Consider the following 25,027-nt stretch of genomic DNA (forward strand, 5'->3'; position numbering starts at 1 on the left):
GGGCCCAGGCCCGCCGCGCGCCCGGCCCCGCCCCTTCGGTGGCGGCGCTCGCGGGTCCCGCCGTGTCCCGCCGCGGCCACCGTCGCCGAGCCCCGCCCCTTCCCCCCCGCTCCCGGCCCTTTGACCCCGTTGTTATGTCGGGCCCGAGCCGCCGCCGCCGCCTCCCGTAGCGCCCGGAGCCGCCCCCGCCTCGCGCCCCGCCCGCCCCGCCCCCGCGCGCCCGTCGCCCGCGCGCCCCCGCCCCGCCGCCGCCCGCCCCGCGCCCGCCGCCCGCCCGCCCGCCCGCGCGACTAACGGTCCGCGCCCGCCGCGCCGCCGCCCCGCGCGGGAGGAGGATGAAGGAGATGAAGCAGCGGAGGAAGAAGGAGCGCACGTGGGCCGAGGCCGCCCGCCTGGTGAGGCGGGGGGGGGGGGGGGGGGCGCGCCGGGGGGGGCCCCGGGGGGGGCGCGGGGGCTCCGCCGGGCCCCGGGGGCCTCCCCCACCCGGGGGGCCCGCTCCTCGCGTTAACGGGGCCGCCCGCGGCGCGGGGGGGGGGGGGGGGACGCTGCGCCCCGGCGGCGCGAAGCCGGGGGCCGGGTCTGGGCGGGGGCGGGGGCGGGGGCGGTGCCGCCGGTGCCCCCCGGCTCCCGCGGCCGGGGTCTCTCCCCCCCCGGTTGTTTTCCTTCCCGAGCCGGGCGGGAAGGGGAAGAGCCGCGGGGCGCGGCGAGCGCGGCCCCCCGCCCGCCGAGGGGGCCCCCCGCCCGCCGGGCTCTGGCGGGTCCCGGGCCGGGCCCTCGGGGGAGCGGCTCGGTGTTCGCTGCTGGGCTGCCGCCCCCGCAGCCCGGGCCGGGGCCGCTCTCGGTGTGAGCACGGTTCGTTTTCTTCCTTGCAGATGACTTCAGGCTGAGTGGGAGGAACCGGAGCCTCCGGAGCGAGAGGCCTGGCCCGAGGCCCGGGCAGCGCTGCTGTCAAAAGTTTCTGGTTTAATTCCCGAGGCCGCGGGTTCCTCCCGCGCACCGCCGGCGCGTTCGGCCGCCTGTCCCGGCGACGGCACCGAGCGTCGCTCCGCTCAGGCCTGCTTTTGTCGCTTTTGGTTTTAGGAGATGTAGCTGCGGGTGTCTCAGTCTTTTTGTCTTTGCGGATCTGCTCGTTGAAGGCTTAAGCTTCCAAACCCGGGTCTGCGTTGATGGCGTTTGCGTAGCTCTGTCGGAACGCTGCTGTCGTTCGACCGTCGCGATGGGAGAAGGGTGGTTTCCCTCCATGAAGCGTTTAAGCCGTATCTGTCTTGAACCCCACCTATAAACTAAAAGAAAATAAAAAGAACTTCAGCATCTTTCAGGTAGCGAGTGTGAACTAGTCAGAAGTTTGATTTAAGGGGCGCGTCTGGAGGCGTCGAGGCGCGTCGCGCGCCTCTGCGCGCCGGTGGTCGCTGCTGTCCGCTTCTGCGCTGGCTGGAAGGAGCTTGCTCCCTTCGGCCTCTGCCTCGGAGCCGCTCGCTCTCGGTGACGCGGATCTGCGCAGGTACCGGGGTGCCGGCGCGTGGAGAAAGGGGTGATCCGAGCCTGCGGCCGGCGTGAGCGCGCCTCTGCGGTTTCCCCCCCGTAGCCCTGCCAGCGGTACGACGGTGAGGACACGGGTGTACTCGCTGTGCAGCGTACGGAGGTCTGTAGAAACGGATTTACAGGGCTCGAGGGCGTTTTGTTTCCTTGCTTTTTCTTTCTTTCTTTCCTTCTTCCGTGTGTGTGTTTGTTTTGTCTTTGCCTGGCCAGGTTACGCACTGGAGCACATAAACATGCAGAAGGAACAGTGCGGGTGAGTCCAGCTGAGACTCGTGTCTGGTACTGAGGATGCTCAGGATGGGTCTTGGTGCTCCTTCTGAGTAGGATTTGTTTGGCTATCGGAGTGTTTTCTTACTGCTTGCCAAGAGGAAACCTAACCAGACAAGCATCTGTCGTCCAGTAACTTGCATAATCTTTTGTGTGTAAATTATAATATCTTGCGTGACTTTGCTTGAAAAACTGGAAAAGGACATAAGCTGCCCGCTGTAGAACGTCCCTGCAGGAATCTGGTGGCCTAGTACTTCATCGTGCATTTCTCTTCGAGATCCTGGTTCTGCGAGCCCCGCGCATCGCCGCAGGTGGCAGGGACGCTGTCCTGGTCGGTGCCCTCGGGGGCAGGGGCAGCGCTAGGTGACCTTGTGCGAAGTCACTTCATTCAAGTGTCCTGAGCTCTAACAGGTGAAAAAAATCCGGATTTATAGGCTGCCCAAAGCAGCACATGCGGCTGTGGCTCTAAAGCTGTCTCCTGATGCACCCCCTCAGCCTCGCTGTGCGATGGGGGAAGGATCTCGTGGCAAACACGGTTCCCCTCGCCTGTCTTTTGGCCAGAACCTCAGACGCGGTGGGTGCATGAGATGTCTAAGCCTCAACAGCATCTTAGAGCCATTGATGAACCAGAAATAGAATGATCTCATACTAGATTATCCACTTAGAGAGACCTAGAGTTGCGTAGCTGCACTTCCAGCTTGCAGGACTGATTGTAAATCTGCTAAAAATAGATCTTTATTTAACACTAGTCTTACACATGCTCCCTGTCAAAATGCTTTTAATTTTCCTTTCTGATGCGCACTATTGTATTTTGTATTCCTCTCGATGTTTCTGAGAATCATAGGCAAAAGCGCTTTTCAGTGTTGCTGCTCCTACGGAGCTAATACTATGCGCCTTCCATAAAATAAGCCTTTAAAGATTCATTTGAACGCCCAGCACCACAGGACTGTTCAACAAGTGCTGTCAGAGCTCGATGCCTAGTAAATGAATTGGGGGAGGGATGCAAACTTCCATAATTAGGGACATAGGAACCCTTGACTACCAGTATGATAAATGGTGGAGGGGGGGATCTTTTTGGGGGTAAGGAATAGCTACCGTCGTTTACGTTGTAGGTCCTGATGGCGGGTTGAGGTGGCACGGGCGGTGTCGGGTTGGAGAGGGGTGGAGGGCCTGGGCTGTGGCGGCTGAAGCTGCAGGATCTTCTCTCCCCCAGTTCTTCCATTAAGCAGTCTGTACACTTAATATAGCTGTTGATTGGAAATTGTTCCCCTGAGCACAGATTCTTTTATCTTCATGCAAATGCTCATTCGCGCTCAGTTTTAGGCTGTGTGTTTTGCTTGCTGTGTCTGCCGCTTGAGAGAGGCTTTATGAGCGGTGAAGAATTTCCTTATTTTTCGGAACAGGCGTGTTCCGTGTCGTGAACCTCCCGCTCGGCGCAGGAGCGATGTGTTTCCCTTTGAGTGACGGGGGGCGACAGTTCATGGGGAAGGCATGGAAGCGTCGTCACCTATGGAGGTTTTTTGATTAGTGAAGGAAGAAGTGTGATGGCAGTGTGCTGACAGGAATTAAAAGTGTTTACTCTCCGAATATGATTTATCACTTTCTTTGATCTGTTCTTTAAACTCCTTGTGTTTTCATGGTGGTTTATCTCAGGTTACGTAGGTCCCACATGTCCATCCCCTACCAGGTTAGCACCACCGGTGCTCATGGTCTTCAGGCATCTGAAAAATACACGTTGGGCGGATGTGATTTAAGAAATTCCTTTTATCACAAAATAGTGCTGAAGTGCAGAACTACAGTGACACGGGTTGGGTTTTTCTTTACTTGCAGAGGTTGGAGATGGTATGGAGATGCAAATGGTGCCCTGCACAACATCTTTTTTTCCAAATGTCCTGTTCGGGCGACTCCAGAAGGCAGACTGCAGGCTCCGTGCCTCGCCGCGGTGCTGCAGTGACTCAGTTCTAGATGTCGCTGGTATAAATGGGGCATTTGGGTTCCTCCGCTGGCGTCTCGCACAAGTCAAACTGAAAGACAGCGTCATCGCGTCGCTGACTCCTCTGAGGCACGGTGACAGATGAAATCAGGATTGCGCATCATTGTGGCCATTACGTTAGGGGAATTTAGACCACAGTTATGATCAAAAAGTTCCCGAGTGAATACCCGTTGCTGCTTTTCTTGGACGCTTCAGGCCACGTCCTGCGCCTGCATCGCAGCCTTTTTGCTCGATCAGACCCAGAGTCTGTTGAGTTCGGTGTCGTTTGCATTCAGCGAGCAGCGCTGTCTGCTTCAATGGAAGGCGCGGGAGGCAGCGCGCGTTAGGCAGCTGTAGGGTAATCTGCTCCCAAAGAAACGTCGTGGTTTACATCTACTGCAGCTTATTTTTGTTCATTGTTTCCTGTTTATGTGGGTAATCTTCTTATCCACAGAAATGTCCGGTCCTCCTTTTGAATCCTTGAGTTCTTGCTTCTAGACATTTTGGAACAGTGAGTTCCACAGGCTTTAAAAAAGAAAAATGTAATAGCCTCTTTAGTTCTTCGCACATAAGTGGCAATTCTGTTCTTCAACTATTAGATGAAAGGACGAGTTGTTATTTGTTGCATTGCCTTTTTAATATCTGATTTTACTCATTTTCTTTCAAAGGCCAGCAGTCCAAATCTTTTTAGTGTCTCTAGCCATAATTTTTTTCCCCGCCCTTTACTGTTACTGTGGTCCTTTTCTGAATTCTGTCCTTCGCTGACAAGAATTCTGACTCTTACCCGTGGTACCCTTCTTGAGATGGAGCGAAGATGAGATGAGTGCAGTAATCCAAGGAAGGTACACTATTGAATTATACAGTTGTACAGTAGTACTTTATTGGCAGAAAAATACTGGATGCTTTATTGAGAGGTAGGAAGGTACACGGCAGGGAGAACATTTTACATCATTAGAGGTCGTTAACCGCTGTACAGTTTTGAAGGTTGTACGTGGCAGCAGCTCGGTCTAACGTATATTGGAGTCCATGGTAAAGCGTCCACTGGTTTCATGCTACGGGGTCAAGGCCAAATTCTGCTGCTTTTCCTCTCCTTCATGCTTGTATTTCAGCTAATTAGGGACCAGATTAAGGTGAGCCTTTTGTGATGCTTACCGTGATCTAATCTTGAGGTAGTCTGAAATTTTTAGCATGTGTCTTTTGCAGACAAATAAAGTTTTAAGAGGCATATTATTGGGTCTGAGCCGCAGCTTATGGAGTAGAAGCAAATTCTGTAATGACATATGGTCTTTCTGTCTTTTCAGGTGCTGGAAAATTACTCTGATGCTCCTATGACCCCAAAACAGATTCTGCAGGTCATAGAGGCTGAAGGACTGAAAGAAATGAGGTTAGTATTGATGATCTTGTCTAAAACGTAGCGTGGAGCATGGGGGAGGCTGCACATGAAGGCTTGTGTTGCTTCGTGCAATTCTGCCTCATCTCCAGCCCACTTTTCTTCCTTTTTTTTTTTTCTTTCCAGCGCGGTTATTTCAGATGACAGTATAGACATTTATGTACAGGTTGTGGGTTTTTTTTCTTTGACAATAACTGGAAGCCGTTCTTGGGTTTTTTGATAACGTACAGAGTCCCCTTAATCCATCCATTGTAAAATAAATGCCGATTGCAGATCAGACTCCTGCATTGTGTTGCGCTTACCACTTTCTTGTACAGTTCTCTCGTAAGTAGCTCCCAGTAGTTTCTGCTATTGCAATTCTAGTTTGAGAACAGTTTAAGTTTCGTCTCCTCTGATGCTTCATTTCTAGAGCAGACATTATGTTTTAGGAGACTCAAAAAAAGTCGTCTTTATTTTATATGACTATACTGGCTTCTGCTCAGATTTTCGAGCACTGTAATAGCGCAGCTCACACTGTTGTGGCTCTTGACATTGTACGGAGGAGATGCTCATCTCAACATGGGTTTTGTATGGAAAAGAACCTGATACGGAACCTCGGAAGCGACGGGAGTGGGAGACTGTTTGCCTTGGTTAAGTTCCTCTGAACTTCCATCTGTTTCTGTGACAGCAGTAGAAGAGAAATAGAGTGTCTTGCAGATCAAAGAAAGTAGGTAACCGTGATAGTCCAAATGCCTCAGTTAGTGCTGTGTGGCAAAAAAAAGAACGTTTGCCTACCAGGGACAGAAAAAGCGGTCTCTTTTGGCTGCTGCCCATTGATTGACTTCTGGGGAATCCAGATGTGTGGACTGTTTCTAGTCCTGCTTCCCCCTCACCGTGATTCTGTGGACTGTTTTCCACCGTGGTGGTTGCGTTTCCTGAACCTGTGCTTCACCCAGCTACTGAAGGTAACCTAATTTCTTCTGGGACCTAACAACTCAAAACGTTAGCTTGTTTCTGCTCCCTGTTTGTGTCTGAAATCAGGAAACAGCTGGTATGGTTTGAATAGTGAAAACTGGTGATGCATACAGGGGTATCATGTGCAGGAGTTGCCATTGTTTGGAGAGGGACGATGCCGGCGTGTGTCGCTGCGTCGATGTCGGAGCTGTTGGAACGCCCCCCTGCCACCGGCAGCCCTTGCCGAGGAGGTCTCCCCTGGTTTGGGGATGGGTGGTGGTTTCACAGCTCTGAGTAGAGTTCAGACAGGCTTTTAATGAGGACCTTCGTATAGCTTTGTTTTAATCAAAACTCTGCACCTTTCTTACATCAGTCCTTTTACTTAAGCAGCTAGTTGAAGATCTACGTGCATAGACTGTCCTCTGCTAAAGGTAATGGCAGGTCTCTCTTCGCGCCCATAAATTATCTCGGTGCTCTCCCAGTTTTGACAAGTGACCTGTCACAGCACATAACTAAAGACCAGACTTTGGAGCATGTGTCAAGTTAAATCCCACAGAGCTAAATCGTTCCTTTAAAGGTCGGTGTTTTTCCCTTGGGATATCTGCTTTTCCTTCCCCGGCCATTAATTCTCTGCTTTAAGAAAAGACTGTTTTCTTCAGAGCGTAATTGTTCACAGGATAAAGGCAGTGATCCCACCTAGCTAAATACGCAGTGGGCTTTGCCGGTACTTGTATAGAAGCCCTTCCTGAAACTCCATTTCCTGAAGGAAACAGCTTGGTGGCTCGAGAGGTTTTTCCCTTCGGATCAATACTGAGCCGGCGTTCCCTGGTTTGGGGCTCACGCTGGTCTGTTGGGAGCGCCACGTTCCTTACGGGCGGTGTTAACCGTCCTGCATGGCTGATGCTCGAGCCAGGGCGCTTGGGCCCAGCACCGTTGCTGAATTCTAGCTCCTAGGAGAGTGTTAATTGTTTGCTTTTTTTTCTCAATTCGGGGAAAACTCTTTATTTTGCCGTTCTAAGAACGCGTGCTCTGTGGCTGGTTAGCATGCTTGGAGTGTCTGTTAAACGCAGACAGGAAAACACCGTCTAACAGGACAGAAGGCTAGAAATTTTTTTCATGGTATCTAAAAGCGATACAGGGTAATTTTGTCTGTTGCCAAGGCTTGTGAAGAAACGTCCGAAAAACAAACGCGTTCAGGGTGGAAACAGAAATTGTTCTAAGTTTTCGATTTGAGAATGATTTGCTTTGAAGTATTCTGTCTCAATCTGGTTTTCAGTTTCACTTTTAATAACAATGACATCAATGCTGCTTTAATGTCTCTTCCAGGTAACTTTCTGCCTGCACATGTGTGACTTATTGGAAAACATGAGATTACGTGGCACAGAAGTTCCACCAGTGTGAGCGTAGGATGGTTGCTTTAACCAAGGAGTTACATAGGACTTGACAAATTAGTGCATCAGACCCTTTCTGTCTAACTCTGCTGGCGCAGTTTTGCCTGCGACATGGCAGGGGAGACATTCCAGAAACACGTATGTGTTTATGCTGGCTTTGTTTATATCTTTCTACTGCTGAATAAATCTGGGGGTTTTCTGTAAAATCAATCCGACTCTGGAAGCTTCAAGAAGAGAAAGGGAGGAAACAGGTAATAAAAATTAGAAACGTCTAAAAATGGCTGAGTGCAACTTTAAAATTGGCATAACGTTTCCTGTTTTCCACCGATTGCTTCGCTGTGATGTGTTGAGGCTGATGTACAGGTCAGAAAGGAAAGCAGTAATACTGTTCTGACTGAAGTGCCCATCCCGTGAAGTTAATGAGCATCATCTCCGTTCCCCTCAGTCCGCTAAACGGTGCTCATCTAAACGGATCTTTCGGGCTGTTTTCTTGATAAGGCCATTTCTTAAAACGTACTGGTTTCTTTCTTTTTCTGTTTCAGCGGCACTTCTCCCCTAGCCTGCCTCAACGCCATGCTCCATTCCAATTCAAGGGGAGGTGATGGACTCTTTTACAAACTGCCCGGACGCATCAGCCTTTTCACGCTCAAGGTAAATGCTGAGCTCCTGCTCCCAGCCGAGGGCCGAGGTGCGAGTTCTGCTCGTTACGCGTAGCTGAGTGCTAAACACCGAACGTCATGTGAGCCGAATGTGCTGCCTGCGAGATCGTCGTGTGAAAGAGTGTCCGGAATTCATTATTTCATTAGCGCTTGTACCTTTCAGCTATATTCAGTCATATATGATAAATTCCTTCTAAAAACACCTATTATTTATTGAATTGCACAAGCAAGATAAATCCTCTTATTCCAGTACTCGGTGTCCAACTTGGGTGGCTGCTTATCAAAACGGCCCCATTCACTCCTTTTCTGCCAGCCACAAGGGAACACGGCCAACCAATAAATTAAATTGGTCCGAGAGCTTGTAGCTACAAGTAAAATCTTGATAGGAAAATGTATATTCGTTCTTCTGGTTGGTTGTTTTGTGTTCCACTGCATTCTGTGTATGTTTAGCGCCACCATTTTCCTCAGATCTTGAGGTGTCTCTGGAACGGTTTTTATTTTTAGTGTATTGTCCTTGTAATCTTAAATGTTGAAAATGTTTCTGGTCTTAGGCTTTTCTTTTGCATTGTTTTGTGCTGTTGGATTCCCTGATAAATATCAGCCTGGTAGACAGCAGGTATCTCAGCTATTTCGTTTGCATCTTTTTTCCCTGCTCTCGGAAAATTTTGTTGAATTGCCATGTTTTGCTGAAAATAGACCGCATTGAAATGGCTTTGATTATACAAGTAGTAAATACATCTCTTAAGCTTACTGTCTCAGTAATTGGCTGCTCTGATGCTACCTGTTCTTTCGTAGTAAGAATGAGATACTTCTCCTTAATCGAAACTGCTTGCTTGCAGAAAAGTGCAACGAATTATTAACCGTCTGTGTTTTGGATATGTTCGAGTTACTCGTCTAGGAGGTGTCTATGAAGCGTGCTAGTAGTTTAGGTGACTTCTGTTCCACTGTGAGCCCAAATATACTTAAAAATATCTTTCTGCATCAAGGATTAAAATAGAGAAGATGGAAAAAAATTAAGCTTAAAAACTATATCCACTAAACCGTCCGTTCCCAGTGGTTGAAGTCGTAGTGGTTGGGAGGGAGGACTGTAGCCACCCGCTTCTGTTTGCCCGTTTAGAAGGATGCCTTGCAGTGGTCTCGGAACCTGTCAGTGCCAGAAGGGGAGGAGCTGGAGGATACAGCAGATGCAGAAAGTTGTGAGTCCAATGAAGCAAGCACTGTGAGTGGTGATAACGATGGTAAGTGTCTAATGACGTTAATCTTGAACTCTAGGATCTACTTCTGGGTCTGACTGAGTGCCCGTCTCTTTCAGTGTCTCTTGATGAAACCTCCTCTAATGCCTCGTGTTCCACTGAGTCCCAGAGCAAGGGACCCGCTCCTACCAGGGAGAGCTACAGAACCGCCTCCCAGGTAGGAAAATGTGGGACTCCTGGGAAGCACGAGGCCTCTCGAGGGGAGCTTTCGTTACTGCCCGATAGTTGGGTGAGCACGATGGGGACTAGTTGTGCGCAGGTGCCTCAGAGAGAGCTCTGGGGCTGCCTCCTTAGGTGGGGAGTTTGCAGAGTGGGGAGGGATCATATACAGGGAGGTAATTTTGAATTCCCTGCTATTCATAAATGTAATGGCACCTGAGGGTTTACCTGGGAGCTAGGTAGTTCTTTAACTGGGAGATGTGCTGCTTAGGAGCTTATTTTACCCCTCCATAATGTCTTTGTTCCTTTGTTTTGTTCTTGGTTTCTTTCTGGACTGCAGACAACCAAACAAAAGAAAAAGACTGGTGTAATGCTGCCACGTGTTGTCTTAACACCGCTGAAAGTAAACGGGGCGCACATGGAGTCTGCCTCCGGTGAGCATTGCTTTTCTTGTGGCGGTTTACTAATGACTGCGTAGATAGCTTTTAATCAGTCGTCCCTAGTTATCTCTAAGTTTGCCCGAGGATTTCTTTCACACTTGGTGAGAATGCATGTGACTGTAGAGAGCTGTGTACATGTTTAAGTAACTGGGCAATACCCTGTAATAGCAGACCGGTTATTAGCAGATAATGCTTGTATGTTAAACCACTCTCCAAGTTGGGCTTCTGCTGTTCTTCCTGTGTTTTTATGAAATTGTTTCGCTTTTAGGCTTCACGGGAAGGCACGCTGATGGGGAGAGCAGTAGCACATCCAGCAGCAGCAGCAGCTCTTTGGCCCTGTGCAAAGCCACCTTGCGTAGTAGAACAGAAATAAACAGGGATCCTCCGCAGCTTCTGAGAGGTATCCGAAAGCCCGCAGCTGGTAGGTGCTTCTGACTACAGGCAGAAGAATAACTGGCCATAAAAGCAGGCAGTGTTGAAGTCCGTGTATGTCTGAGAAAACAGCAAGGTTCTCTTCCTTCAGAAGGCATGTGACGATCTTAAGGCTCGCAAGCCGGACCTTCCTCCCCGAACATTAGTGAGACAGTTGTTTAAAAGTTTGCCGACTCGGAAGAGCAGCATCGAGAATTGTGCCTGAATGTGACAGAAACGCGACCTCCTCTCAGAATCCCAGATGCGCGTCTATTAATTAGTGTGTTTGAGAGTCTGTCTTCATACTTGAATACTGCAGTCTTTTCTCATGTATCTTGCTCCTTTTGCTGTAGTACTTTGACATGAATTTCTTGCTGAAATACTTTTATACAACAATGTTTATTTTATTTGCCTGTCCTTAAACTACAGGGCAAATGAAACGAAACAGGGGTGAGGATATTGACTTTGAAACACCCGGTTCCATTCTTGTCAATACAAACCTGCGGGCTCTGATAAACTCCAGAACCTTTAATGCGCTCCCATCGCACTTTCAGCAGCAGCTTCTTTACCTCCTTCCAGAGGTTGATAGACAGGTACGAGGGTGCAGCACTTGGGTGGGTTTCCATTCACTGCATTGCCTCTTGCTCGCGGAACGGCTGGAGCAAATGCTTTGTTTGTCCTCGTTTGTCCTGTTAGGTTGGGGCCGATGGGCTGATGCGTCTCAGTGGCAGCGCTCTGAATAATGAATTCTTCACTCACGCTGCGCAGAGCTGGAGGGAACGCCTAGCTGATGGTGAGTGGGATTGCTTTCCCAGGTGGCTGGAGAATAGGCACTCATTTTATGGGATTTTTTGGTTTTTCTTTTACAGTTAATGCATGGGAATTTAGTCCAGCTTTGCAGTGTATCTGGCTATGTTGCCCCCAACTTTTCTTTCTTTTGTCTTTTTTTTTTTCTTTAAAATCGAAGATGTGTTTTCTTTTGGTGCCATGGGATCTTCCGAACGAAGCACTGGAGGTGTAAAGTAGTGCCAGACTTATCTTTCCTTAAATGGTGGCCTGTGTCTGGTAAAACATGATTTATTTTTTTCCAGACTTGCTTGAGGCTGTGTGACCATTGCCCTGAAGGAGTTGCAGGCAGCACGGGGATCCATGGCAGGGTGGAGAGCAGGGCCATAACAGAAAACCTGTCCTTCGGATATATAGCTACTGTACTGTTAAAACACAAAAGGTTGCATTTGCAGAATCCGTTTTGTTTGGAACTGAATTTCAGTCTCTTGCTTCCGTGTAGGTGAATTCACCCATGAGATGCAAGTTCGAATTCGGCAGGAGATGGAAAAGGAAAAGAGAGTGGAGCAATGGAAAGAGAAGTTCTTTGAGGACTACTATGGACAAAAGTGAGAAATTTTACCTCATCTATCCTGTTCTGTCTGTGTTTGTGCAGGCGGCAGAGCGTTTCTGCTTGTGGATGCCTGCGAAGATGCAGCATAAACTCCTTGAAAAAATACAGGTTGTGGGGTGAATCTTTCAGGCTGTTGCTCCAGGGAAATCCGTAGTGGATTTGGCTGGGTCACAGCAGGATTTTGTAGCCTGTCTATTTTGTTTCCAAGACAAGTTAATATTACTCGTTTTCCATCACAAATCTTTACATTTCCGTGTTTTTCTCATCCCCTGTGATAGTAATGTGGGATAGCAAACGTATAGGTTACCTCGTTGCAGACTGACTTGAGGTTTTCATGAGTTTCTGCTTTGCAGTCTGCACGTTCCTATGTGTAGTGGTGACAGCACAGCCATAAGTAAAAGGTGAAATGCTTAAGTTAGGATGGGCTTTAGCTTTTAGCTAGTTTTTATGTTTGCCTCGTAGGTTGGGCTTGACCCAAGAAGAATCCCAGGAGCAGAATTTGGTGCAAGAAGATGCTGAGAACAGGACAGGACTGTCTGTGAAAGGAGAAGCAAGACTGCCGCGCAGTCCTTCTACGCGGCAGAGAGACGGGCACTTCAAGAAGCGCTCCCGGGCCGACCTGCGATGCAGAGCCAGGAGGAGCCTGTACAAATTGCGTGAACCTGAGCAAACAGAGGCTGCCAAAGAGACTCCTTCTGCGGGACCAGATTCCTCTCTTCATAAAGAGACAAAGCCTGAGGTAGACCTGAAGAAAGACGACCTGACGAGCCCCTCGGCAGCAGTACCGAAGCCAGAGAGTTCAGAATTGCCCCTCTCTCCAGAGACCTCCAAATTGCAGAGTAAATCGGAAGATCTGTCACTGGCAGCTGCAAACAGAATTCCCAGTTTGCCCCAGGAGAACTCTGCTCGGGAGCCGAAGGACCAGAAGAGGAAATGCTTTGAGGAGGCTGCCTCTGCATCCTTCCCCGAAAAGAAGCCCCGGCTTGAAGATCGTCAGTCCTTTCGTAACACAATTGAAAGTGTTCACCCAGAAAAGCCACAGCCTACTAAAGAGGAGCCAAAAGTCCCACCCATCCGGGTAGGAAAGCGAGTTATAGCTGCTTGGTGTCTCAGGGCTGTCACGCTCAGTAGCAGCAAAACATTATTAAAATGTCAAGTGTTGTCATCTGAAGAGAAGTGGAAGGGTTTAATTGGTAGAGCTGGCTAAGTACCTCTGATTACCACGGTTTACTATCTTATTTAGACAGGCAAAGAATGGGAAATCATTCCAAGGTCTTTGCACAAGAGCACAGAGTAACCTTGACTTACTCTTGGTTTGCATTTCTGTGGATACAGAAATCCCTTTTCCTGAAACTAGCTGACTTGTTGCAAAAGAGACCTGCAGATCATACCCTTTATCCTGTGTAGTTTCTCGGTTCCTTTCCTTTTGGGCAGAATCTTAGTATTCCTTCTGGCTTTTCCCATTTTGAGTAGAGGTATCCATCTTGTTAGCCTCAGGGTAGTCATCCTGATGTAAAGGAGACCATTTTGATTTCTGAAGACCTGAATGTAAATCAGTTATTTCGGATTTGTCTGCTGGCTCTGGTAAAACAATGTTAACATGAAGTGAGCTTTACATATCGCATGAGAGAGCGCATGAGCAGAGGTTACGGGGAGCGTGCTGCTTCTCTGCCAAAAATAGTTTTTAAGTTGGAATTTTAAATTTTTGTTGAGCTCTTGTGATGAGCAGCTGCTAATAAAATGCATTTCACTGTCTGAAAATGGTGAAGTGTTAGAACTAATGGCTTTTGCCTTTCTTTCAGATTCAACTTTCACGTATTAAACCACCCTGGGTGGTTAAAGGTCAGCCCGCTTACCAGATATGCCCCAGGATCATCCCCAACACGGAGCCCTCCAGCCGGGGCAGGACCGGGGCCAGAACACTCGCAGACATTAAAGCCCGTGCTTTGCAAGCCCGAGCCCAGCGAGAAGCTGCCACAGCTGCCATCGGAGGTGGGGGTGGCCCAGGCGGAGGGAGAAGCACTGATGAAGGAGGTGGTGGAGGAGAACCCAGCAGCCATACAGAGCACAGGAGATCAAAGAGAACTCATGGAAAGCGTTCGTCAGATCTACAACGAACACAATTACTGTCGTCTCTCCATCTGAACGGAGGACAGGCTAACTCCGAGGTGGCTGCTCGGGAGGCCAGCAGGAATTCCTTCCTCTCTTCCAGACAAGACCCCTTTTCTTCAAAGAGTGAGGGAAGCGGCGTTCTGGAACGCTCTCCAGGCGCTAGCTCAGGCGCAGCTCAGCCTGGTGATGGCTCACCTGGAGGGCCGCTCTGTGATGCTTCGACGGGGTCGTCCTTAGGCAACGCAGCTCCTGAGCGGCAGGAGGAAAGCCCCGACCAGCTCCTCTGTGACCCAAGGACCGAAACCCCATCTTGTGTTGCATCAAAGGAGAGGCAAAGCATAAAGCTGAAATGCGTGGTTCCTCCAGTAAACGGTCTGTCTTGTTCGCAGGTGCAAGGAGCTGCGATCAGTCCGACGGGAGACAGGGTCGTGTCAGAACTGAAAGGTGTCAGCGCTCCGGCCGTGCAGCTGGATTATCGTTCTGACGTAAAGGAAAATTCCTCCAGTTGTCCTGCGCTTCTGCCAGAATTGTCATCAGGAGGTAAAGAATGCCACGAGCCAGGAATGGTATCTAGATTTAGATTTAATGGCTCCGAAACAGTTGTGGAAAAACGTGTCGCTGATAGCGGTAACTCGAAAACAGTGACTCCTGGAGCGGAGAAAGCGGTCCCTGCACTGTATAACTTTTCACACCTACAGGCAGGGAAGGAGAGTGATGGCAAACTAAGTCATGAAGAACAGAATACAGAGCCTCCGGTGAAACCCTCTTTACACGATGACTTTATTTCTCGGAATAGGATAGATACCTCTGAAAAACTTCTGCAGCTGAGGGAGAAGTGCCCCAGAACAGAACCAGAAAATGCACGTCAGCCACTGAGAGAGACTCAAGAGTTCAAGACAAACGGAGATGATGAAATACAGAGCACGCACAGTGAAACGACAGATACCGCCTCAGATTTTGACGGCGACGTAGCTGATGAGAATATAGAGATGGATATATGTTTCAGAAGTGTCAGCTGTAGGGAGGTGGCTGGGAAAGACCCGTCCTGTCACAGCAGCGCTGAGAGATGTGGTAGGATTAGATCAAAATCATCTGTGGAAACAGATCGTCTGGCCTGTGTCGTCGACTTCCCTGCAGTCGCAGCGATGAGCCCTGCACCTCCGTCTCAGAGACGGGGACCATGTGCACCGCTGCCCCAGAAACCCGGGCGGCCGACAGGTTCTGCGCGGCCCCTGTCCTCCGTTGAAACCAACAACCCTTTGGTGATGCAGCTGCTGAAGGGGAACCTTCCGCTGGAGGACGTTCTCCCAGTATCTCACGCCAGTATCAAGCTGGAAATGGCACAGCCACTGCTGGACAAGCAGTCAGAAAGCCTCTCCCTGCAAATGGAGAGAGGTAGCGGTTGCTATTTTGGCAAAGAATCTTCTCCAGAGGTAGGAATAAAGACGAGTGCCCTAAGCGGGAGTGATGACTTCCACTCGGTGAGCTCTTCTGTAGGTCCCCAGGAGAAGTGCGGATCAGGGGCAGCGTTGCCTGCAGCAGAGGATGCGGAGGATCAGTCTATGCCAGAAAAACATTCCAAAGTTGGCTCGACTTTAAGCTGCCAAGACCAAGTGGCAAATGTGGCAAGTGCCTCTCAGAAGCCTGAAGATAGGGGCCCTCGGGAAAGAACATTTTCTTCCTGTAGCTTTGAGGAGCCAAAGGAGTTGCCCAAGGCCCATCGGGTGCCGCAGCACAGCCCATTGACAAGCGTCATCACAAATAAAAATCCGGAGAAGCTGGACGCCTCTGCAGAGCCTCGGTTTTTATCTCCAACTGTAACTGCTCTTGGTCCTAATCAGACAGGGGGTACATCGGTCAATAAAACTTATGTTGGAGTTCAAGGCAGAAAACTCTTTGGTTCTGGGTTTCCTTGCAACCCCAGCGTTAGACTGCATCACTCCAGGGCTTTGGATCAAGTTTCAGCCATGGGAACCTTGTCCCCCAGCAAACAGATTCCTCCGAACAAGAGCTGTGCATCGGGAGAGGGAATGCCAGCGGCAAGGGAAGAGTGGACTTCAAAGCAGCACGCCAGCGCCCTGGGAGGAGTGAAAAATGAGAAGGTGCTGGCCTGCGGCAGCCCAGCCAAGGGTAACGCGGAGAACCGGAAGGACGCAGCACAAAACCCCGCGGAGCTGGCTGAGCATTCGCAAAGTGCTCCCCCGGTTATGGACTGGCCCTTTTTTAAGTTTGCGAGGGAACCAGGAAAAGGACAGAGTCACCCTTTGGAGCCTTCTTCCATACCCTCTCAGCTCAATATCAAGCAAGCGTTTTATGGGAAGCTTTCTAAGCTGCAGCTTAATTCCACCAGCTTTAATTATTCATCCAACACTCCAGCCTTTCCCAGAAGCCTTGCTGGAAGCATGATGCAGCTAACCCACAAAGCGAACTTTGCTGCCAACCATAACACGTCCCTTTCTGTGCAGATGTTTGCCGATAGCGGCAGCGTTGACGAGATATCGTTCAAGTGCTCGTGCAGCCTTAAAGCCATGATCATGTGTAAAGGCTGCGGGGCGTTCTGTCACGATGACTGTATAGGACCCTCTAAGCTTTGTGTATTGTGCCTTGTGGTGAGATAATAAATTATGGCCATGGGACAAGTTGTATATTCAGTGTGTGTATTTTGATAACGACTGATCCTAAAACCTGTACACAAAATACTATTCTGTTTATAGTAGAAATGCTATTACACTTTGTTTTGGTGAGGAAAGTTGACTTGCCTTCCCACTAAAATCTACGGCGCAAACCCCTTTCTTGCTCACGGTTACACTCGGCTGGCTGGGCTGCGCCCCACTGGAGCGATCCTCCGCCTCGTGCTGTCGTGGGAACACCGGTTGTGCTCTGCCGCGCGGGCCGAGGCCGACACCTGAGCGACAGGCAGTTTGCTGTGGACCCTCCAGCGAGGAAATCTTTGCATCCAAAGGAACTGGAACAGGGTGTTTTCTATTTCAGGGCTGCGCTAGGTGAGGCCCTACAGTCTTCCACTCTCCCCTCTGCCATCTCCATTCCTGGTTTGCGTGGGCAGGACCGCCGGACAGGGAGTGCAGGCACCGAGCTGCTCTGCAGGGGACGGTTCCGTACGGCCTTCGGATGCCGCAGCAGGACGCGGTGCCCAGTAGCGCGTGCTGCAGGCGGCTGTAGCGCGGCTAACGGCGCGCCGATGGAGCCGGCTCGGAGGATGCAAGAAGAGGAGGGGAAAAAAAAGCGTCCGGTGCCAACCGAAGGCCGTCGGCTGGTCTGCAGGAAGGCGTGTGGCCCGGGGCCTGCGTGCCTGGCCGAACTCTCGGACCGGCTGATGTGACTGCCGCTTTGGGCTGCCTTGCCACAAACTGGTGTGAAAGGTTGGAGGTTCCCAGCAGCTCGTTTGCGTGGCCAGCGATCTCTGCGTTGCAGCCCTGCCGCGGGGACCTTAACACGACAGCATCTGACCACTTGCAAGCGTCTCGCTGTGCGTCTGTGTGATGGTCATCTAACATTTAAAGCAGTGTTTTTTCCTTTTTTTTTTATATTTTCATTCTTGGATGTATAAAGTGAATTATTTGGCTCCTGTAAGTATCCTCTATGCATCTGTTTGATCATGTATTTATATGTTGTACACAGTACTGGCCAACTCTGTAAATGGATGTAATGTACATAGAACATAAAGGGTTCTTTTTTTTTTTTTTTCCTTGGATTTTCAGGCTCTCCAGCAGTATTGCATTAAAGTGGTGTTAGTTATTAATCTGCATCCGTAGTCAGAGCCGCTGTATTCCCTCTCGCCTACCGTGAGGCTCAGCGCGCAAAGGCGCCCCGGTTGCGGCAGCCTCGCTCTCTGCCCGGCGCCGGTGCTCTGTGGCGCAGGTAGGCGGTGACGTGCCGGCTCAAGGCCGACCCGATGGCATTCGCCGAGCCGAGCCCGTTTCCCTGGTCCCTCTGCGAAGCCGCTGCTGCTTGCTGTAACTGATCTCCGAGAGCGGGGCTGTGGCTGCGGTGCAAGAAGGTGAGCGTCCCCGTGCATCCCTAGGTGGAGAGTAAAGCTGCGACTCTTCGGCTTTGGAGCAATGCCCAGTCGGGAGTGAATTGCTGCGGCGGGGGGGAAGCTGGCTGTTCTGTTTAAGCAGGCAGTAGCAGGAATTGTAGGGGGTTTATTTTCAGTTTTTCTTCTTGTCCCTTTTCCAGCTCTATCCTACCTCCCTTGGCCGTGCACTTTTTTTCTTTCTTTAACCGTACAAGTCCCCGTTTGAGACGCGAGCCTGGGGGAGGCGCCGAGTTCAGTCGCGAAACGGTTTATCCTGAACGCGCCCGCCAGCCTCGCGTCGTGGGAACGAGCGAGACCGGCGCGCCCGCGCCCTGGGATGGCCGGGCCTGCGGTGGTGCCAAACCTGCTTACCAAAGACGGGGAGCGGAGCGGGGGTCTGGCTCTGCCTCCCTCGGGGCCACCGGAGCGTCCAGCTCGCGCCGCCCTGGCTTGCGGAGCCCTGGGGCCTGCCCACGTACGTCCCCTGTGGTACTGGAAAAATAAACGCTCTGTAAAACCTGCGCTTGTGGTTTCAATCCTCTTTTTCTGAAATCCTCCTCTGTGCTCTCTAAGGCAATACCGCTTTTCCTTTCCTCTGTTTTTTTAACCAGGAGCGCTCCAGAGCTCTGCTCGGATGATTAAAAGGGGGCTGTGCTGCTGCCTCAGCTTCGTTACGTCGGTTTTTAGGCACTTGCGGGTAACCGAAGACGGTGCGGGCGCTGCGGCCGCTCTGCCTGGCTCTGGGGAGCTGGGTACCGAGGGCGCCGACAGCAGCGGCCTGCGGCTGCGGATCCCGGCCCCGCTGGGGCCATGCCTGCGGGCAGCAGCGCCGGCACCGGCCCACGCGGTTCTGCCGTCCTGCCCAACCGTTGGGTAACTGGATCTGGAAACGTTTTCTAAAGAGCGCAACAACGTGATACCAATTGTACTGATTATTGAAACTACCTGTAAACTGAGTGTATTGATGTGTCCTTTCTCTCTCGCCTCCAGGTAGCACGAAAGGAAGGTGAACTGGTGAGCGTCTCATTGCGCGGATCTCCGCGAGGCAGACGGTGGTCTCGTAAATGGGGCAGCGGGGCCGCGGGAGCGACCGCATCCCCGCGGGGCGCCGACATCACGCGCCCTGACGTTCTGTCGCGCTGCGGTGTTGGGAACGGCGGCGGTGGTGCCCCGGTCTCCCGGTTCCTCCACGCCACTAATGCCGGGGGGCTGGGGGTCGGCGGAGCCGAGCTGCTTGGGTCCGCTTGCTTTAAAAATCTTGGTGAGAAGGAAAGGGGGCAGAGCTGAGCGTTGCCACCTTCGGGTGCAAAGGGAAGCTCGGTCCCGAGCGTGGGGGAAGGTTTATGGTTTTGAGCGGCCCGCCGCTCCCGTCGGGAGCCAAGATTTACCTGTAGGCGAACTCCGGTCCCGGCTGCAGCCTCTCCGCGGTCGGCACCGGCCCACCAGAAGCCCACCGACCTCGGCGGCCTCCTGCGCGCCGGCAGCATGCGGCACGAGCCGCGCGTCCGCACCAGCACGGTGGCCCTGGCCACGGCAGCGGCGGCTGCTCCGGCACCGGCTTTTTGGGGAGAAAAAAGGCTTTCGTGGTTTTTGGTAGCTCATTGATGTTCTCCTGATGCTGGCAGGCTTTGCCTGCAAACACAGGTGTGGTTAAAGATATCCAGATAATCTACATAAGCTAAAAATAAGTAATGCAGAAAATAAGTAGAGTTGTTGCTTAGGTGAGCTTTAAAACCACTAAATAGGTGACATCGTTTTCTCTTCTGTTGGCACGGTGGGGGGTGACGTCAGGATTACTTACCTCTAGAACAGGGGCGCTTGGAGGTTTCGAGAGTAAAACCCTGTTGATGTCAGGATTTCACACAGAGCAAATACAAATTACGTTTTTTCCCTCCGTGATATTTCTCTGACAAATAATAGATCTTCTCTCTCCCAGACTGTCTGCTGCTCGGACCCGGCCCTGCGGTGCTCTGGAGCGTCCCAGCTGCGCGCTGGAGCCGGCTGCGGACGGAGGGGACTTCCCAGGTCGGCCAAGGCCCCCGCGGCCGCGGAAGCAGCGCGGGTATTTCCGAAGGTACTGGAAGCCGGTTTGCACGCCGGTGTGACCGAGCGCCGCTGATCCCCGCGGCGTGCAGCCATCTCCCTTGCTCCGTTTGAAATTTGGGAGCAAAGATTATCCGGAGGCTTAACGTTAGGGAGCCCGACTGCGCGACGGCCGCAGGGGAGACGCTTTCCCGCTGCGCGGCGTAGAGCCCCCGTTAGCTCTGCGTGCGCAGCAAGCGAGTGCTGGGGAGGGTCCCTCTGGGGCGCGGCGGCCCAAAGCGCTCGGGTGGGCGCCGGCGGCCGGCGCAGCAGCAGCCGCGGGGCAGAGCCTGGCCACGCCGCGGCGCGGGCACCCCGAGGCGAAGCGGAGCGCGGTGGTTGCACCAGAGCCGTGAACGGCTGCGCCTGGTCTTTCCTGGGTCCTCCTGCTGCCAGCCAGCCGCCGAGGCACATCAGGAGATCGTTATCTACACAGTGCTTTGAGATAAACGTTTTATGGATGCAAAGATTTATTATACTTAGTGAATAAAGCTGGTAACGAAAAATCAGTATTTTCCATGAGGAGAGGGAGAACTTTCCACAAACTTCAATGAAAACTCCATTTTTTTTTCCACAAAAAACAGACACTTCACAAAATTAATTTTGTCAAAATATAAGTTAAGCATAAAATCCGTGACTAGCCCCACTCGTGAGTGCTAACGCTGCTCTCTACGGTACCCGCGGCTGTCTGTTAAGGAATGGAAAGCACAGCTTACGTCAAAATTATTGAAAGATCTATTTTTTTCTTTTTTTTTTTTTTTTTTGACACCTCAATTTAGACCCCGCTCCGGCGAGCGGTCGCCCCGGCCTGGCGCAGCGCGGGCTGGGGCTGGGGGCAAGGCGGGCTGGCGGCGGGGCGAGGGGCGGCGGCGGGAGGGCGCCGGTGCCAGCGGCGCTCGACAGCGGAGGAGAAAGCCCTTTTCGTTATACAGTGTTTATTAAGTAGATTCAGTCTTATATATGATATACAGATTCAAAAGAAAAAAAAAAGGATTCCACATACGTATGAAATCAGTGCATTTAGCAAGTAATACCATGGAGATAACAGCTTGATTAACAGCTCATTGGTCTTTGTTAAGTGAGGGGAAGAGGGAGTTGGCCTGTGCTAATCATTCCACAAACAGAACAGAATTAAGTTGCATCACATATATAATAGACACACATTCTAAGAATTAAAATATTAAGCCACATTTACTGGAAAAATCCACAGTATATAACACAAATAACTCTTATCAAGCTCGTTGAGGAGGAAGTGCTCATCTGCTTAAGAGCCACATTAAGTTGCATAGGTGCCTATCTGCAAAAATATCATTTCAAAATGAATCAATTGATTAAGCAATAAAGTGTCACCTTAAACGCTGGATTAAGTGCCATATGCTTTCTATCCGAGCCCTCAGGAAAGCACTGCCTTTCCGAAGAGCGATCTTCTGCTTCGCTTCGGAGCCCCCACCTCCGAGGGAACGCGCTCCCACCCTCCCCATCTGCCACCAGCGGCCGGCTCGGGCGATTTCACCGGGTTCGGCAAAGCCTGTTTCCAGTTCCGCTGCTGAGCGTTTCCTCCCTGCGTCCTCGCAAGCCCCCGTGACTCGAGCACTCGTCCGCGTCGTCTGAACCCTACCCTGAGCCCGGCAGCTTTCGCCCTCCCGCCTCGGACGCCGGGGGAGGACGGTGAAACCGCGGCGCGGGGCGACTCTGCCTGCCCGCGTCCGGGTGCTCCGCTTAACTGAGCTCCGGACCAGCGCTCGAGTCGAACCGCGGCCATCGGCTACTGGAAAAGAAATACAACAGCTTGTGCAAAACCCAAAATCGCTTACGGGGCGTTTCGGTTTCGGGGGGTCTTCCTTAGGGTAGGGGCGTGCGTCAGTGGTGAGTGAGGCTGTGGCTTGGTAAGCAGACGAACTGGGGAGGTGCATCTTCCTCTTCAACAGCAGGTCTGGCGGGACACACGGGGGCCGGGAGTTCTGTACATGTAAACAGTACACTTTCACTGAGTCCAAAATTAGGAGCAAAAATACAAAGGTTCACATTGGTCTTAGGTAGATACAGGCGAAGAACTGAGCTGTACAGCTCCGAAACAACCAAACAAAAGTTTCTAAAGCACCACTAAATTATATAAAAATCAGACCATGGACGGATTGTAGTTGGTATTCTGGTGAAATACTATGCTACCTTGTAAAAAGTTTTACAAAAAATTACAAATCAAAAGTATATTAACCCTCTGAGTTCAAAGCAGCATTTTTTTTCATGAACTGGTACGAAATCCGGCGGCCGCTCGCGGGAGGGAGGCGGCCCTTTGGATCGGGGAGGTACAGGTTACGTCTGCTCGCGAGCCCGGGACCGCTCTCCCATGTAGAGACACCGCCATGGGAACCGCACATCCAGGGCAGGATGGTTGTGTTCAACATAAAATAAAATAAAATAAAATAAAATAAAATAAAATAAAATAAAATAAAATAAAATAAAATAAAATAAAATAAAATAAATCTATTTTCTCGACCAGTGATTAGCTTTTCTTAAACAAAACCAAGAACATCCAGACCATTTGCTAACCCAGCATTCTCCTTCCACCTCTCAGACATCTGGAGAGCCGCTGTATTCTGCTCCTGCTCATTCCTTCCCGGTGAGGACCCGGCCGAGCGATGCCTGGCCCCGGCCTGCCTGCGAGAGCGCGGCTGAGAAACAGTCCTGGAGCACGGAAGAGCCGCGACTGAGCGCGGATCGGCTGAAGAGCACTGAGATGGCTGCGGAGCTCGCTCCCAAGAAACTATAAAGCTGCGGCTCACCGGAAAAAAAAAAAAAAGAGGAAAAAAAGAAAAGAAAAAGATCCCTGACAGAAATTTGTAGTCAATCCCATTTGTTTCACAACTTGTCACAGATGTGGCTGTCACCGGGGCTTTGGAAATCTGCATCCGTACCATTCGGCTGCAGGTTGCGGCCATCGGTCGTTCGGACGGGGCAGAGCGGTACCTCCCTACGCAACCGCGCGCCCCAGCTGCCTCCTACAGCAGTTGAACAAGGCGTGAGAGCTGCGAAACTTCGAGGCGTGCTAAGAGGCGTTCAAAGGTGATCTGGTAACGACAGCGAAAACTTGGATCAGTAAGACTTTAAACAAACTGTAGCTGATGGTGACCTGTCCGTAAGCCCCTGGGTAACCCCCTGCTCAGTAACCTGGATGGCAAACGTATGGCTACGTGTTCCCGATGGCCTCCGGCGGGGAGGGGGCACCGACGCGGGTGGGATGGCGCAGCGAGAACTCCGGGACAGCGATTGTCTCTGCCTCGCCTTCCTTAACGTTAAGACTTTCACAAATGGCTGCGGTTACATATTTTGTCAAAGGTTTGTTACTTCATGGTATTCACACAAAAATAAATATTTACATAAATTCCAAGTATGGGAGGATGCAGTGGGCAAACCAAGCAGGCTTGTGAAGCGCTGGGGAAAGCGTGGGGCTGAGCCCTGGCTCGGGGGGCCGGAGCCCCGCTCCCCCGCCTGCTGCGGGCAGGGCGGGACGCGGCGCTGAGCCCAGGCGCCTCGGGACGGCCGCGGCGCTGCCGGTTCCAGCATCGGCTCGGGTCTAACAAGCCACCACCTCATCTCCGCACGGACACCCTGACTACGCCCGACGGCCAGGGGTTAGCTCCCTTTTCTCCAGATGCTACAGAAAGTTTACGGTTCAGGGAAAACAGTCAATGCAACGGTTAATCCCTTCTGCTGCTGGGCAGGCAAGCCCGGCCCCAGGAGCCAGCGGCTTTTTCTGCACTGAGACTACGAGCAGGGCGGAGGCTTTGCGTCTCTTCCAGTGTGTGGGGAGCATCCCTGGGTATGAAGGCTACTGCGCAAACTGCCCGGCTCTGCTCCCGGCTGGGCCCAGCCGCCGCCGCCGCCATCGAGCCCGCGCCAGCGGCGTCAGCCCCCGGGGAGCAGCAGCCCCCATCCGCGGGCTCAGAGCGGCCGAACAAGAAGCAGCTGGCGTCAAAGAGAGAAAGTATCTACCTTTAAAACAAGCATATACGGGTTTACACTTTTAGCGACTTCCTATCCTCTCGTGGTGAGGACTCCTGCCCGGGCGGGGGAGCTGCGCCGGCACGGGGGTGCGAGGAGGAGCTGGGCTCCCCGGCAGCCGGGCGCTGCGGCTCTGCGGGGCTCCGGAGCCCGTTGCATTGCTTGGCTCGGCTCAGCACCTCCGTGCCTGAGCGCAGTCCCTGGGTTTAGCAGCACTGGTAGTAGGTATTGCACTGAGCAAAACGAAGTGCATTATTGGGGGTGGGGGGCGGTAACAGGGCAGAACGGTCGTCAGACTACGGTTTTTCCACACTTTGGGAATTGTGGGCTTGTTCCAGGACTGTGAGCAGGGAGGGGGGAGGACCCTGGGCCCCAGAGAGGACTTTGTCGGTTCTGCTGCTGAATGGTGCCCGTCTCTGCCTCCTGCAGAGGAGCGAGCGGCTCGCCGCGCTGACCTCGCTTTCCGGGCAGAGACCCGGCGTGGGCCTTCCTTACGCCCACGCGGGTCCTGGGCTCATCCTCCCGGTGCCACCCCAGGGCTGGTTTCACAGGGACCGGAGCAAACGGCCGGGCGCAGCGGGCGGGGGCGAGCTGCCGCCCAGCAGCAGGACCCCGGCGGATCCGCTGGATCTGCCGGCTTGGTTCCAGCCTCCTCGGCGCAATCCACGCGTCTGCGACGCTCGCCGTCCCCCAGGACCAGCTCGGCCAGTGCTGGAAGAAGCCCACAATGGAGTGTGAGGTAGAGTACGGATGGTGACCGCAAGACAGTGTTTCTCAGGTATTTCCTTCCTTCCTTCTCTCATCTGCAATGACTGAAATGCGTGCGAGAGGTCCTTCTGGCCGGAGGTCTGCTGAGCTCGCCGAGTCTCTCGGGAGGTTTAGGCTCCACTGCTGCTACGGGACCGCTCAGAACCAAGGTCTAAGCAGGAGGCCCGCTCGCTCCGTTGGTCAGCTGCCACCCACGCTCAGGGAGGCCGAGCAG

General features: G+C 52.2%; 1 protein-coding gene across 13 annotated transcripts; it reads left to right on the plus strand.

Moving 5' to 3' along the window:
• Positions 1 to 35: 35 nt before the first annotated feature.
• On the plus strand, positions 36 to 24,970 carry ASXL1 (ASXL transcriptional regulator 1). 13 transcript variants are annotated; one of them, XR_015702990.1, is made up of 15 exons: positions 36 to 395; positions 5,080 to 5,162; positions 8,035 to 8,143; positions 9,269 to 9,389; positions 9,464 to 9,561; positions 9,904 to 9,997; positions 10,272 to 10,424; positions 10,844 to 11,007; positions 11,111 to 11,207; positions 11,703 to 11,808; positions 12,276 to 12,891; positions 13,616 to 17,512; positions 17,645 to 17,943; positions 18,952 to 19,605; positions 19,898 to 24,970. XR_015702990.1 is itself a non-coding variant. In XM_087750006.1 (12 exons), exons 1-12 carry the CDS (start codon positions 336 to 338, stop codon positions 16,541 to 16,543), a joined length of 4,629 nt encoding a protein of 1,542 aa, XP_087606132.1. In that variant the 5' UTR covers positions 36 to 335; the 3' UTR covers positions 16,544 to 17,637. The 13 variants fall into 13 exon arrangements, 1 of the variants encoding a protein (XP_087606132.1); XR_015702992.1 differs by having other exon boundaries at positions 18,952 to 19,222; XR_015702993.1 differs by having other exon boundaries at positions 18,952 to 19,199.
• The last annotated feature ends 57 nt before the right edge of the window (positions 24,971 to 25,027 follow it).

Source organism: Nipponia nippon, unplaced genomic scaffold (assembly GCF_047370975.1).
Source record: "Nipponia nippon isolate SJK-2023a ecotype South Korea unplaced genomic scaffold, ASM4737097v1 scaffold_13, whole genome shotgun sequence".
Lineage (NCBI taxonomy): Eukaryota > Metazoa > Chordata > Aves > Pelecaniformes > Threskiornithidae > Nipponia > Nipponia nippon.

Coding starts and splice junctions, on each gene's coding strand:
- ASXL1 (XM_087750006.1), top strand. CDS start 336: ATGAAGGAGATGAAGCAGCGGAGGAAGAAGGAGCGCACGTGGGCCGAG. Junction 11,008..11,110: donor TTCCAGAGGTTGATAGACAG/GTACGAGGGTGC, acceptor TTGTCCTGTTAG/GTTGGGGCCGATGGGCTGAT. Junction 12,892..13,615: donor CAAAAGTCCCACCCATCCGG/GTAGGAAAGCGA, acceptor CCTTTCTTTCAG/ATTCAACTTTCACGTATTAA.